General features: G+C 45.3%; 1 protein-coding gene across 4 annotated transcripts in view; it reads left to right on the forward strand.

Annotated features, from left to right (window-relative positions):
• The window catches only part of NBEAL1 (neurobeachin like 1), a 312,113-nt gene that overhangs the window by 154,905 nt on the left and 141,476 nt on the right, over positions 1 to 15,732 (forward strand). For 2 of the 4 annotated variants that reach the window (XM_082260720.1, XM_082260721.1), the window contains exons 11-12: positions 8,726 to 8,812; positions 11,688 to 11,771. In XM_082260720.1, coding sequence (XP_082116846.1) covers positions 8,726 to 8,812; positions 11,688 to 11,771 — 171 coding nt within the window. The remainder of the gene's footprint in view (positions 1 to 8,725; positions 8,813 to 11,687; positions 11,772 to 15,732) is intronic. The other 2 variants (XM_082260722.1, XM_082260723.1) reach the window with 1 other exon arrangement.

Raw genomic sequence — 15,732 nt, forward strand, 5'->3', positions numbered from 1 at the left:
GTATTATTGCATCAATGTGGCGTGGCATGGAGGCGGTCAGCCTGTGGCAATGCTAAGGTGTTATGGAAGCCCAGGTTGCTTTGATAGTGGCCTTCAGCTCATCTACATTGTTGGGTCTGGTGTCTCTCATCTTCCTGTGAACAATACCCCACAGATTCTCTATGAGATTTAGGTCAGGCAAATTTGTTGGCCAATCAAGCACAGTAATACCAGGATCATTAAACCAGATATTGGTACTTTTGGCAGTGTAAGCCCGTTCCAAGTCCTGCTGTAAAATTAAATCAGCACCTCCATAAAGCTGGTCAGCAGAGGGAAGCATGAAGTGCTCTAGTATTTCCTGGTAGAGAGCTGTGCTAACTTTGGACATGATAAAACACAGTGGACCTACACCAGCAGATGACATGGCTCCCCAAATCTTCACGGACTGTGGAAGACTTTGCATTTCATTTGGAAATCAAGGTCGCAGAGTCTGGAGGAAGAGTGTAGAGGCACAGTATTTTGGTTGTATGAGGTCCGGTGTGAAGATTTCACAGTTAGTCACAGTGATGATTTGGGGAGCCATGTCATCTGCTGGTGTTGGTCCACTGTGTTTTATTAAGTCCAAAGTCAGCGCAACCCTCTACCAGGAAATTCTAGAGCACTTTATGCTTCCCTGTGCTGACCAGCTTCATGGCGATGCTGATTTCATTTTCCAGCAAGACTTGGCACCTGCCCACACTGCCAAAAGTACCAATACCTGGTTTAATGATCATGGTATTACTGTGCTTGATTGGCCAACAAATTTGCCTGACCTAAATCTCATAGAGAATCTGTGGGGTATTGTTCACAGGAAGATGACCGACACCAGACCCAACAATGCAGATGAGCTGGGGGCCACCATCAAAGCAACCTGGGCTTCCATAACACCTCAGCATTGCCACAGGCTCCATGCCACGCTGCATTAATGCAGTAATTCATGCAAACGGAGCCCTGACCAAGTATTGAGTGCATACTTTAATGTACATGGAATGTACATTCTGTATTAAAAATACTTTTCTCTTACATCCTCCGACAGTCGCCGCCTCCTCTAAGTCATCACAATTGGGTATTGTCCACCTGTCCGTAGGACCAGCTAGGCATATAAACTTAGTCAAAAGACAAAAGGCATTAGCATATACACACCCACGGGGGCTGTCCCATCTGGCCAATACCCCCCCCCCCGCATCACCACTCCCAACTCAGTTTTAATCTGCCTAGCATCAGGACTAGTTAGGCTTCCCTTGTGCTGGGGCTTCTGTCTCAGCCTTCCTGATCTTTTATTTGATTTTCTTTGAAAATGTCAGTTTTTTCTCTCACTTTACTAGCTGTTTATTTTGTCAGCTTTAGTGTTAGTTTATTCTTCGGATGAAGATGGATCATGCGGTGCTGGGATTCAGGCTGGCCGCCCTGGTTCTCCAGGGCACTGAGGGTCAGATGGACCCCCAGCCCGCCATCGAGCGTTCAGCTATGGTTCGCCCTGGCACTAAGAACGACCCATCCCTGTTCGATGCAGGGATGCAGCCGTGAGGTGGCTACCTCACAGGACTCGTCTGCGGTGCTGCAGCGTAATGTCCCTGGCTCACGGCACTCCCTGTCAGATGAGGACAGAGGTTTATCCGTGCATAGAGGCTCCCCCACGCCATCGGGTACAGGTAAGTACTTTTCTGTGTGGGGCCTCTGTCTGGGGTGGCAGTCTGTGTTGCTGTGTGTCCCCATGTCTGTGCCTGTGTGACTCCCTGTGCGATCCCTGCGGGGTTCGTTTTTGTACAGATATGTCTGTTTGCTGGGGGTCCCTGTCCCTGTGTCACCTTAGGTGCATGTTTGGGGGTACAGCCGTGTGTCTGGTGCGGCGACCGCTGCGGACGAAAATTTGCGCGGTCCGCCATGTTTTTTGCTATGCACACTGTGTGGCCCATCTGGGGCGAGTATACCGCTCGTTTTTGGCGCCATCCGCCGCCATTTTAGGGGCGGGAGAACGATCGGTTCGGCCGCATGTCAGTGGCCATTTTAGTGAAGCCTCCTATGCTTCCCTGTGGGGCAGCCATTTTCCCTGAGGTCTGGCTTATAGCCAGCCCCTCCCAACAGCATTTCCTTTTCCTCTGCGACAGCACAGGCACAGGTAGCAACGATCTGCGGGCTCTGCAGTGTATCCCTCTCAGTCTTCTTCTGCATACTGCTTCTGGCTCAGTTTTTTTCTTTCTCCTTTGGGGGTCTTCATTGCTGTGACAGTAGCGGTGGGCTGCGCACTCCGCAGCGCTATTTAAGGGGACAGTACACAAATTTTTTGCACCCTAATTTTTTACTGTATTGAGCCATGGATTCTCAGGAAAGCAGGTTTCCTCCAGCTTTGGTGGGGGGTGTTCCGTGAGAATTACCTACCCTGTGAGAATTACCTACCCCTCGTCACTTCCGGCCAGAAACATCTGAGCAGCGCAGCAGTGCGCATGCTCAGTGCGCCGGATACCTAATGGCAGAACAGAGGAGCTTACTAGTGCGCATGCGCACTAGTATAAAACGATCACGGTGGACCGTGAAAAAAACCTACCGACGCGGCACTTACCTAAAACAGCTGTGCTGACATACGAGTCATCCCCGCTCCTGTCCCGGTCACTTCCCTGCTCTCGGCAAGTAAATATAAAAGCGGCTTTCGGCTCAGTGATTTATGTTTTCATACAGCCGCCGCCGCTTTTATATTTACTATCCGAGAGCAGGGAAGTGACCGGGACAGGAGCGGAGATCACTCGTATTTCAGCACAGCTGTTTTAATGTACCCGCTGCATTACATACAGTGCGGAGTACCGGAAGTGACGAGGGGTAGGTTTTTCTCACGGGTAGGTAATTCTCACGGAACAGGGGGCCCCAGTTCTACTGTGGCCCCGCTGCGACCTGATCTGGCTGCTGTAGTTGCGACTTTAGTGACAAATATGGAAATGCTGATGTCTGAACGGGCTGCGAGAAAACGGCCCAGGCTGTCTCTCTCTTCTGTTTCAGATGGGCATATGGCTGATGCTGCTGCTGCGAGCGTGCCCTTTTCAGGGTCCCGCTCATCTCTGGACCCCCCGAGGTCTGAGGGGGAGGCTGACATTGAGGGTGTTGACACATCCTCCCCAGGGTCCCCTGATGAACGGGTGACCATGGATGAGTTAATTGTTTTCTGTAAAAGAAACTTTGCATTTAGGGGATGAGCCCGATCCTCCGGGCATTGTGTCCTCTTTTGGGACGCACAGAGCCCGCAAGTCTGCTCAGGTTTTTCCCTGCCCAGCTGCTTTTCATTACACTGTTAATGAGATGTGGCACACGTTAAAACGTCCGTTCGTGGTGCCTAGTCGGTTCAAATTGCTTTATCCTTTTGCGCCGGCTACGGACTCGCGATGGTGTGTGCCTCCACAGGTAGATCACACTGTGGCCGTGCTGAACAAGGCTACCTTAGTTCCTACTGAGGATACTCCGGTTTTCCGGGATCCCACGGACCGGCGGTTGGAGTCTCTAGCCCGCCATCCCTATACGGTGGCGGGTTCGTTGCTCAAACCCGTTTTCGCGTCCGTTATGGTGGCTCAGGCAGTAGCTGATTGGATCAAGGTGCGTCGTAGCAACCTGGTGTCTGATGACGTGCCGCCGTCTGGAAATGGTGGATCAGATCCACCAAGGAGTCATGTATTTGTGTGATGCAGCCTTAACTGAGGCCCCCTTGGTGGCTCGCCTCTCGAGTGTCGCGGTGCTTAACCGGCGACTGATATGGCTGAAGAGCTGGTCGGCCGACCAGTCCTCACGGAAAACTGTTGCTGATTTACCCTATGTTGGCTCTCGTCTTTTTGGCGAGGCGTTGGATACCCTGGTAAAAGGCGTCACGGGGGGCAAGAGCACTATGCTGCCCCAGAACCCGTAGAACAAGTCCTTCCGAGGCAAGCGGGGTTCTGCGCCTAGGTCTACTCAGGGGTCCTTTCGTGCCTTTCAGAACCAATCCAAGGGCAAGCCTTTCAAGGCCCAGGGCAACCAGAAGAAGCCCTGGGCGGGTAAGCAGAAGGCCGGCAATGCTGGCTCGGCGGGGCACTCCGCCTCTGCCTGAAGGGGCGCCCTCACACGTTTCTGGGGTGGGGGGACGTTTGCGCGGTTTCCTCCAACCTTGGCTGCTCCGGATATCGGACAGGTGGGTCCAGGAAATCGTTCGATCAGGATACAAGATCGAATTCCTTTCAAGGCCGGCAGACAGATTCTTTCCCTCCAATCTCCATCTGCTTCCGGGGCGTCTGCAGGATTTGCATCGGGCGGTGCAGGACCTGCTTGCTCAGGGAGTGGTTGTCCCGGTGCCTCATCGGGACAGGTTTCGGGGTTTTTATTCGAATCTGTTCACTGTGCCCAGGAAGGAGGGCAAAGTGCGTCCTATTCTGGACCTGAAAGCACTGAACCGCTTTGTGCATGTTCAAAAGTTTCGAATGGAGTCTCTCCGTTCGGTTGTGGCCTCCTTGAGTCCGGGAGAATTCCTGGCTTCGATAGATCTGAAGGATGCGTACCTGCACGTCCCCTTTTTTTCGAGGGTCATCAGCGGTACCTTCGGTTTGCTATTGCAGAGGACCACTACCAGTTTGTGGCGTTACCTTTCGGTCTCGCTTCGGCACCAGGGGTGTTTACTAAGGTGTTGGCACCGGTCCTGGGCCTGCTACGGGCCCAGGGCATTGCGGTCCTGGGGTACCTGGACGATCTGCTTCTGAGATCGAGAGCCAACCAGGACCTTGTGCGCGCTCTGTCCATCACGGTACAGACGCTCCAGGAGTTCGGATGGACCATCAACGTTCAGAAATCAGCGTTGTCTCCGTCGCTTCGCCTTCCCTATCTGGGAATGGTTCTGGACTCTGCTCAGGCAAAGGGATTCTTGCCGGAGGTCAAACTCCAGACTTTGTGGGACGAATTCAGGTCCCTCAGGGACAATCCGTCCTCGTCACTCAGGACCTGCATGCGGGGCCTGGGGTTGATGGTGTCGGCCTTCGAGGCGATTCCCTTTGCCCAGTTCCACACGTGGGCTCTCCAGACGGAGATCCTGGCCAGGTGGGACAGACTTCCTCAGTCTTTGGATCTGGATGTTTCCTTGAGTCGCCAGACCAGATTCCAGATTGGCTCTTCTGTGGTGGATCCAGTCCTCGGCGGTGGCGGAAGCCAAGTCCTTCCGCCCTGTGGTGTGGACAGTGGTTACCACGGACGCCAGCCTGTCGGGCTGGGGTGGAGTCCTGGGCAGCCTATCTATCCAGGGCACTTGGTCGGAGGAGGAATCCTCCCTACCGATAAATGTACTGGAATTAAGAGCGATACATTCCGGGTGTGAAAAATTGGCAGGCCGACTATCTGAGCCGCCAGGCCCTGGTCCAGGGGGAATGGTCCCTTCACCCGGAGGTCTTTCAGATGCTGTGTGCGAATTGGGGATCCCCAGATGTAAATCTGTTCGCATCCCGGCTAAACCGAAAGGTGGAAAGCTTCGTGGCAAGAACGCGCGATCCGTTGGCGGACGCCTCGGATGCGTTGGTGGCCCCTTGGCATCAGTGTCGTCTGCTGTGCGCTTTTCCTCCGATTCAGTTGCTATCCCGGTTCCTTCGCAGATTGGCCTCGGAACCGCACAAGGTGATTCTGGTGGCACCGGACTGGCCTCGCCGGTCCTGGTACGCCGACGTTGTTCGCCTGGCAGTGGCACCTTCGTGGTGCCTGCCTCTGCGGGAAGATCTCCTGTCTCAAGGTCCGATCTTCCATCCTGCTTTACGGTCGCTGGCTTTAACGGCCTGGCTGTTGAGACCCAGGTCTTGAAGGACAAGGGTCTATCCTCTGAGGTTATCCCTACCTTGATCAAGGCTAGGAAATCTTCCTCTGGTAAGATCTATTACCGTACCTGGAAGGCCTACTTCACCTGGTGTGAGTCCAGGGGGTTTTCCCCTCGTTCTTACTCGGTGTCGAGAATCTTGGCTTTTCTCCAGTCTGGAGTGGATCAGCGCCTGGCGCTGGCCACAATAAGGGGCCAGGTGTCTGCAGTGGCGGTCCTTTTCCAACGCCCTGTGGCGTCTCATTCCTTTGTGCGCACATTCATTCAAGGTGTGCGACATTTGGCTCCTCCCAGAAAGGAGCCTTTACCTCCATGGGACCTGGACTTGGTCCTGTCCGTGTTGCAGCGGGCTCCCTTTGAAAATATCGGGGAGATATTGTTGCCTCTGCTGTCGAAGAAAGTTGCTTTTCTTGTGGCGATCACTTCGGCTCGCAGAGTGTTGGAGCTGGCGGCGTTGTCTTGCCGCTCCTCTTACTTGATAATTCACAGGGATAAGGTGGTTTTGCGACCACCCCCATCCTTCCTTCTCAAGGTGATCTTGGATTATCACCTTAATGGGGACATTGTTCTGCCTTCGCTTTGTACGAAGCCAATACATCCAAAGGAGATTGCCTTGCATTCCTTGGATGTTGTCAGGGCGATCAGGGTTTACCTGTCGTCTACGGAGTCTTTTCGGAAGACGGATTCCCTCTTTGTCCTTCCTGAGGGACCTCGGAAGGGCATGGCTGCGTCCGCAGCGACTATTGCCAAATGGATCAGACAGACCATTGAACAGGCTTACGCCTTGAAGGAACGGGTTCCGCCCTACCCTGTTAGGGCGCACTCTACCAGGTCTTTGAGTACTTCCTGGACCTAGTGGCATCGGGCCTCGGTGGCCCAGGTGTGCAAGGCGGCGACTTGGTCGTCGGTGCACACGTTTTCCAAGTTCTACAAAGTAGACGTTCTGGCATCAGCTGATGCTTCTTTTGGCCGCAAAGTTCTCAGTGCGGCTGTGCCATGATGGACCCTTGAGTTTTTTTCTCTGGGTCCCTGGCTGTTGGCATTTGCTTTCCTGGGCTGTTGCTCCTGTTGAGCATGTTTTTTTTCTCTGTTGCCCAGTTGGTTCTTACAGTGAATGTAAGATTCCTTTCTCTGATGTGGGTACTGCTTTGCCTTTTCTACGGTTGCGTCTCCCACCCCTCATGTCTATACTGCTTTGGGACATCCCAATTGTGATGACTTAGAGGAGGCGGCGACTGTCGGAGGACGTAAGAGAAAACTGAATTTTTGTAAAATCTTACCTGTAAAATTCCTTTCTCTGAGTCCTCCGACAGTCGCCGCCCCCGCCCCTCTTTTGTGGGGTTCTTATTACCTACTGCTATGCTACCAAACTGAGTTGGGAGTGGTGATGCAGGGGGGTTATTGGCCAGATGGGACAGCCCCCGTGGGTGTGTATATGCTAATGCCTTTTGTCTTTTGACTAAGTCTATATGCCTAGCTGGTCCTACGGACAGGTGGACAATACCCAATTGTGATGACTTAGAGGAGGCGGCGACTGTCGGAGGACTCAGAGAAAGGAATTTTACAGGTAAGATTTTACAAAAATTCTGTTTTTTTTATTGGTCTTATGTAGTAGTCTAATTTTCTGAGATAGTGAATTTTGTGTTTTCACTAGCTGTAAGCCATAATCATCAAAATTAAAAGAAAAAAGAAAGAAATGCTTGAAATATATCACTCTGTGTGTAACTCTTCTATATAAAATGTATAAGTTTCACTTTTTGAATAGAATAAATGAATTAATCAGTATTTGAATTATTGAAATGAATTAACTTTTTGATGATATTGTAATTTTATGAGATACACCTGTATATTGTTTGGCAGGGATGAAGAAATCTATGTGTACAGTATATAGATAACCAAGAGCTCAGATCTCAAACGGACTTCATGTTTCCTGTGGAGGTTATGAGCTCAAGGTTGTACATTTCTGAAAGGCAGCCCTTTGTAAGGATTTCACACTTTCCCTAAATATACTTTAATGGTCAATTCTACCTGACACCGAGAAGCCAGACTTGCACAACATTTAGGTTTGCAAACCTCACAGTGTCTTGTGACTTAACATGGTGGTTACTGAAGAGACACCAGCTGCTGATAAAATTCCCATTCTGTCTTCTCAGCTGCTGCATTTCCAATTGAATTCTAAGTCACACAAAATACATGTGTTACAGCTACCCCATCTGATTTCTCCATTAATTTTATTTGAGAAGTTGGGTGGCAAGATTGTGACAGCTGCATTTAAGTTGACTTTGTAAGCAAACTTAACTATGGCAGCTGAGTGACCCAGCACAGAATGTTTACTGATGGCTCTCCTCAATGACCGTATTAACTGTCCAAGAATTTTAACTGTTGGACGAGTTTGGGCGTTCTTCGAACTCGCCTCTATTTAACCATCAGACTCTTTTTTTAGTCCAGTCAGCTGCAGGCTGTGTTATTCACTGGCCCACAACACATGCAAAGTGGTGGGATACTTGTAACATCAGTCCCCTTATGTGGACGCATGACACCATGTCATTGAGTAAATATGGGCATGTGTCCACATAAGGTCACTGATGTCACCAGCATCCCTCCTCTTTGTTTAAGTGTGCTACAGAGCAATGGATGACCTGGCTCGCAGCTGATAGGACTAATTAAAAGTTTGACTTTGATGTTAGGAAAGAGCTAAGTTCAGGGGACGTTTGATCTAATTTCTGTAACACATTTATGTGCCATGTTTAAACCTTTAATAAAGCTGTTTTCTTTATATGCATTATGTGCAATGTGCCATAGGTGTTAATATGCATGTTCCTGTTGAAACCTGTCCCCTTCTCCCCCTGGCTGCTGCTAACTGATAATCCACCTATCTGCAATGTTCTTGTCTCCATCCTGCAGCTCTTGTTAAACGCTAACACTAGAGGGGCAGACAAGAGTGAGAAAGACCTTGCCAACAAATTACTGACAGAAATGAATGAAAATCAGGTACACATAGTTGACAACACTGCAAAACTAGACTGAAGATTCCCCAGAATAACATTGCCACCACCTTACTTCAACCCAGCTTATTCATCTGCTTATTTGTCCAACTCTTACCAACATATTGTATTTGAGAAATAGAAATAAGCAAAGTTTGGGAAAGAAGAGGATTTGGAAAGACAAGACAGTACAAGCAATATATCACCATGTAATCATTTGTATTGTAATCCTTAAGCAAGCCATATACAATTTTCTTTCCTTCAACCACAGGTTAAAGGAAAGAAAATTGCTCAATTCCACATCCAACAAAGTCAGTGTTGATGGGGTAATACCTATCACTGTGCTATTGTATTCTGACAGTGGGTGGTTTCCCAGCCGTCAGATAATTACTGCCGGTAGCTATAGCTGCCGGAAGTGATCAAACTAAAAGAAAAAAAACAGGCTGATTGTACTGTAGTTGATCAATGGATCAACTTCAGTACAACTAGCCTGCTCATAGCCTGATTGAAATTCATTCGGTTCCGAGCCGGTCAAATTTCAATCCGTCTATGGCTGGCCTTATTGGTAAGGGAATAAGTACATCTGCCATCTTTTTAATACTACTAAGCAGGAAAGTCACTGTGTATATCTAAATGTTCATAGATCTATACAAAAACCCAACATTTTATACACAGTCAAACTAAACACAAATGCATGTTTATGAAAAATTAATACACATTTGTAAGAGCATTAATGTTCAATTGATTGAAATTCATTCTGTTCCGAGCCGGTCGAATTTCAATCCGTCTATGGCTGGCCTTATTGGTAAGGGAATAAGTACATCTGCCATCTTTTTAATACTACTAAGCAGGAAAGTCACTGTGTATATCTAAAAGTTCATAGATCTATACAAAAACCCAACATTTTATACACAGTCAAACTAAACACAAATGCATATTTATGAAACATTAATACACATTTACAAGAGCATTAATGTTTAATTGGATCCCCTATGAAATAAAAAATACACAACAACAGTACGGTTCTATATTAAAATGTAATAGGCCTAATCTTTAATACCACTAGTATAACAACCTAAGAACGCTGATTGAAAACAATCCTATCCAAGTATTATATAGATACTGCAAGGATTCTAACAAACCCTATTGAAGTGTCCTCTACTTTAGAGATATTTACATAGATCAGATAGCACTGTTCTGGAAGAGGAAGGGTTTACCTTCAATACTATCACATGAGCAACCTTAAAAATAAGCAGTGCCATTATGTTTTAGGAGTGGAGACTATAAAAATGTACATAACCCCTAAAAAAAACAAAAACTATTAGGCAGAGGGAAACCACCAACACCACATCCCTTTACGGGTGCCAAACAAATCCAACAATCTGTTAAAAAAGATTATAACAATTTTATTGAGACAATGCATATAAAATCGTGTAAAACAATAGACCCTAAAAAAAAAACACTTAAAACAGGCATACCTGAAATTTTAGCTTATGCTCAAATGGCATTAAAAATTAAATTTTGAGCTATTCACGGTAAAAGAAGAATGATCAAAGTCTGTGCTGTAGCTCAGTTTGACGTCTGCTTTGCATGTTTACACTATCTGCTGTAGGTTTATTGGCCACTGTGTTAAGTGCTGTTCCTTTTTAATTGAAAAGCACTAGAAACAACTATAGCATGGATGCATAGTTTGCTTGTTACATTTCTAAAGACTTTAGTGGATTGGCAGGCCTCCATGTTCCCGATTGAGATATCACTTCAATCAGTGCTCTTAGCTTCAGATAGTACATAAAGCTGTATGTAATAATTTTCATGTGAAAAAATTAGTAAGGCAAGTTACTGCCTCCTACGCATATTCCCCCAAGTATATACAAAATCACCAGGATTTGTCTAGCGGTAGTTGCTTAACTGCCTGTAAAAATGTTATAAATTCAAGCTTATGAGAAGGATGTGAAAGCTGACCACCAACACAAATTCCTTCAGCATAATCTTTCCTCGGTATTTATTAATCTGCCATTTTGGCTGAATTGGAGCAATGTGCTGGCAATGTTTTTTATTGTAGACATAGTGATGCAGTGTAATATTTCCATATATAAAGTACAGTTATAAATTTAGCATTTCGGTGGACTGGTATTCTGGGCTTTCTGTGTATGTGTGGACATCTGTGTGTGCGTGTGCGTTCCTACCCTTAAAAAAAAAAAACATTTACATGACAGTTTTTCCTGTTTCATCCTATAGTTTGGCAGCTTGTGGATTTTATGCTGCTAATTAACACCTCCCAGAGAAAGCCCAATCATTACCAGAAACAAATTAGTAGTAACCTCTTTTAGAAAAAATTTCCATTATAGAGACACAAAATCAGATCCTTCAGCTATTGGTTAGCCCCTGAAATACGTGTATTCAGTACACACTAGATCAGGGATCCTCAAACTACAGCCCTCCAGCTGTTGCAGAACTACACATCCCATGAGGCATTGTAAAACTCTGACAGTCACAGACATGACAAGGCATGATGGGAATTGTAGTTCCTAAACAGCTGGAGGACCATACTTTGAAGACCCTTGCACTGGATGAACAATAAAATTATATTTAATATGTTTATTTAAGCTGGTGTAATAAATTGTTTTTCCTGTTTATCTTCATGTTTTTCTGAGTGCGTGTTCTGTCTTGCTTTTCTCTTATTGCTTTACAGGCTATTTTTTAGAAGTACTGGTGGTGGGATTGTGTTTTTATTATTGATTTTAAAATTTGAAAAAAAAAAGCTTTAACTTTTTAACGAATCACGCTTTTTTTATTTTTTATTTTGATTCCAGCTGAAAGGTCCAAATGCCTCACTAATAATGATCATATGTTCAGTAATTTCTGTTTTTCTACCATTTTAGGTGTTTCAGGAACAGTTAGACTGTTTGTGTGTCTCAACACTTAAAGCATTTACAGCTGTGAAGCACAAATCTCCCGCAGCAAAGGTAAAGAATGTGAAGTTATGTGCAAGTTCTATTTTCATTTTTTCAACTTTATCAATGTTTCTTGGTTTCGCATCTTGGTTCGGTTAATGTTGTGCCAATGTGTATTTATAGATTAGGACCCTGCACTTTAAAATGATCAGCGGGGGCCACTTGAAATTAATAAGAAAGGAAACATACTTTTAAATAGGCAATGATTTTTGTTTCATGTTGTGTTATTGAGATCACAGCAAGAGCTGTGGGAGAAGGACTACAATCCTCAGCTGTGCACTCTCCTTGATAGATATTTAAAAAGGAATAAAATGGTTCAGCTCATTATCATCCACTTATGCAATTTTTCTATTTTTTTCATGTTATATTATTGCTTCTACAGTAGGCAGCGAGGTTGAAGTGCCATATTCCCAGCAGAGAACTAATGTTGCAGCCCTTGATAAAAATAAAAAATAAAAAATCATTGGCTTTTTTAACTTACCGCCATCCCATTATAGTTGAAATAATCAGTTTGTGTATTAAAATGTTATCTTTCATATACACCAGGGGTCTCCAAACTTTCTAACAAAGGGTCAGTTTACTGTTCTTCATACTTTAGGGGGGGGCCAGACTGTGGCCTTTGGGAGTAGAACATATCCCTGTGTCAGTGGGAGGAATAGTGCCCCATCATTGATGTCAGTGGGAGGGATAGCGCCTCATCATTGGTGTCAGTAGGAGGAATAGTGCCCCATCGTTTGTGGCAGGGGTAAGAATAGTGCCCCATCATTGGTGTCAGTGGTAAGAATAGTGCCCCATCATTGGTGTCAGTAGAAGCAATAGTGCCCCATCATTTGTGTCAGTGGTAAGAATAGTGCCCAGTCATTGGTGTTAGTTGTAGGAAAAGTGCTCCAGTGTTGGTGTTAATGGGTGAAATATTCCCCATCATTGGTGTTAGTGGGAGGAATAGTGCCCCATCTTTGGTGTTAGTGGGAGGAATAGCACCTCATTGTTGGTGTTAGTGGAAATAATATAGCCTCGTTGTTGGTGTCAGTGAGAGGAACAGAACCTTATTGTTGGTGCCAGGGGGTGACATAATGTCCCATTGTTGAAGTCAGTGAGAGGAATAGTGCCCCATTGTTAGTATCAGTGGGAGGAATAATGCCCCATCATTGGTGTCAATGAGAGGAATAATGCCCCATCATTAATGTCAGTGAGAGGAATAGTGCCCCATTGTTGGTGTCTGTGGAAGGAATAGTGCCCCATTGTTGGTGTCTGTGGAAGGAATAGTGCCCCATTGTCTGTGTCAGTGGAAGGAATAGTGCCCCATTGTTGGTGTCTGTGGAAGGAATAGTGCCCCATTGTTGGTGTCTGTGGAAGGAATAGTGCCCCATTGTCTGTGTCAGTGGAAGGAATAGTGCCCTATTGTCGGTGTCAGTGGAAGGAATAGTGCCCCATTGTTGGTGTCTGTGGAAGGAATAGTGCCCCATTGTTGGTTTCTGTGGAAGGAATAGTGCCCCATTGTTGGTGTCTGTGGAAGGAATAGTGCCCCATTGTTGGTGTCTGTGGAAGGAATAGTGCCTCATTGTTGGTGTATGTGGGAAGAATAGTGCCCCAAAGGCCAGATAAAGGCAAACAAAGGGCCACATCCGGCCCCTGGGCTGCACTTTGGAGACCACTGATATACACAGACACATCTTTGATACCTTTTTGTAAAGAATTATGATTGTGAATTTCCTCTGATGACCACCTCCTCTTGCTGATCCTTCAGCCTATGCCTGTCAACTTTGGCCACATAGACATGCTGTAAATGAGGAATCCTACAAGAACAAGAGAGGCAACTAGCAACAATTGCAGTGAGGAGAGAATCTTTAGGCATCACATTGATGCTATTAAACTACATTTAGGAAGCAAATATGAGTAGAATTTATGTCCTCCACCCTCCCTCTAAAAAAAAGTTTATCATTTCTGGTTGAGTTCTCAGCTCTGTTATGAGCTGAGGTATTTTATCCATTTTAATCAGAATGATTCTAGCCAGAGTCTTTAGCTGTTCTTTTTTTTTCCCCTGAAATGCTATGTAGCATGTTGGCAGAGTGTAGTAGTTCCATTTTCTAGCCCCTGGCAAGATTATAGGGAGGCAGGTTTTTCTTGTATCACAAGGCAATATTTAAAAATGCTACTTGTGAAATAATTACTGGCAAATTATTGTTTACATGTAGTACACTTTGAGTACACTTTGAGCTACAATTGGAATTTTGTATTGGTGTTGTACCATAGTAAAACCAAGATTGTATATGTTAAAGAAAAACTCTGATTTAACAGTAAAAAGTTTGGCCTATAAATGCCCCCCCCCCCAACTCGCTCATCCATGTTTTTATTGACCTCGCTTTGTGCACTTGTGCGCAGTCATGTTGGAACAGGAAGGGGCCAACCCCAAACTGTTCCCACAAAAGTTGGGAGCATGAAATTGTCCAAAATGTTTGCTAACGCCTTAGGAATTCCCTTTACTTGTACTAAGGAGTCAAGCCAAACCCCTGAACAACAACCACACACTATAATCTCCCTTCCTCCAAATGACTTGGACCAGTACATAAAGCAAGGTCTATAAAAACATGGATGAGCGAGTTTGGGGTGGAGGAACTTGACTGGCCTGCACAGAGTCCTGACCTCAACCCGATAGAACACCTTTGGGATGAATTAGAGCATAGACTGTGAGCCAGGCCTTCTCCAACCTCAGTGCCTGACCAAATGTGCTCTTCTGAAAGAATGGTAAACATTCCCATAGACACTCTCCTAATCCTTGCGGACAGCCTTCCCAGAAGAGTTGAAGCTGTTATAACTGCAAAGGGTGGGCCAACTCAATATTGAACCCTACGGACTAAGACTGGGATGCCATTAAACTTCATGTGCCTGTAAAGGCAGGTGTCCTAATACTTTTGGTAATATAGTGCATATGCGGCTTTGTGGAAATGAGCCTTCTGCTGAGGTGCCACCTATTTGAGCACTGGCATTTAAGGTGGAAGCCTGCTTCATAGTGTACTCTCAGCATGGTGACCGAGGTATTGCCAACAGCTCCGGGTTTCATACTAATGATTAAACTGGGAGGAACAGCTGTAACTGGCTGTGATAGCTTGTGATTGGCTATCACAATAAGAAGTTAGTAATACCTGCCCCTGTATTCTAATCAGAGGGGAAGAATGTAAACAAAACACACACACACACAAAAAAAAAAAGTCTCTGTGTAAAAATGAATAAATAAATGAATAAATAAAAAATAGCTGGATTAGGGCTTGTTCCAGGTTCGTGGCAGGGTATGGATCAAATGCAGAGAATGTTTTAGGTAGGATAATTAAGTATTTCTATTCTAATGACTCGTATTAATTGGTTTTATAATTCTTTTCTATGTGTTATGTCTTTGTTAACATGTGCGTGATCGCCCATGTTTTTTACTTGCAAATTCAATAAAATGTGAATTATTTTTTATATATTGGTTTTGGCGTGATCCTTCTCCTCCCACTGGCCCGCAAAGCTCCACTTTTTTCTGTCCTATTTTTTTTTTATATATTTAGTAACCGTGTATTTTAGGCAGGATTTTAAAAACACGCAAAACACTAACTATTAATTCTTGGGTACAAACAACAGCTAACATACACATATATGGAATTGACGTGAACATAAGGAGAATTTATTTGGGTTTTTTTCATTGGTGTTGGGTAATGGCAAGAAATATACAACTAAAGTTTAAAAATATGTTTTTTTACTAACATAGGCCAGATTTTCTTATATAATTAAAAGAAAAGTCAAGAAATATCCAGGCACATTTACCACCAAATGAAAGCCCAATTTATCTGGAAAAAAAACAAGATATAATTTGCCTGCATACACAAGTAGATGCAATGATATGAATAGTTTTACTACTAACACATGCCTAAGCTGCAAAAAAAGATTAAAGACACAATCATTTTAAAAGTGCATTTTTTTCAATTTGCAAGTCCCT

This window comes from Pelophylax lessonae, assembly GCF_965119305.1.
Source record: "Pelophylax lessonae genome assembly, chromosome: 6".
Taxonomy (NCBI): Eukaryota; Metazoa; Chordata; class Amphibia; order Anura; family Ranidae; genus Pelophylax; species Pelophylax lessonae.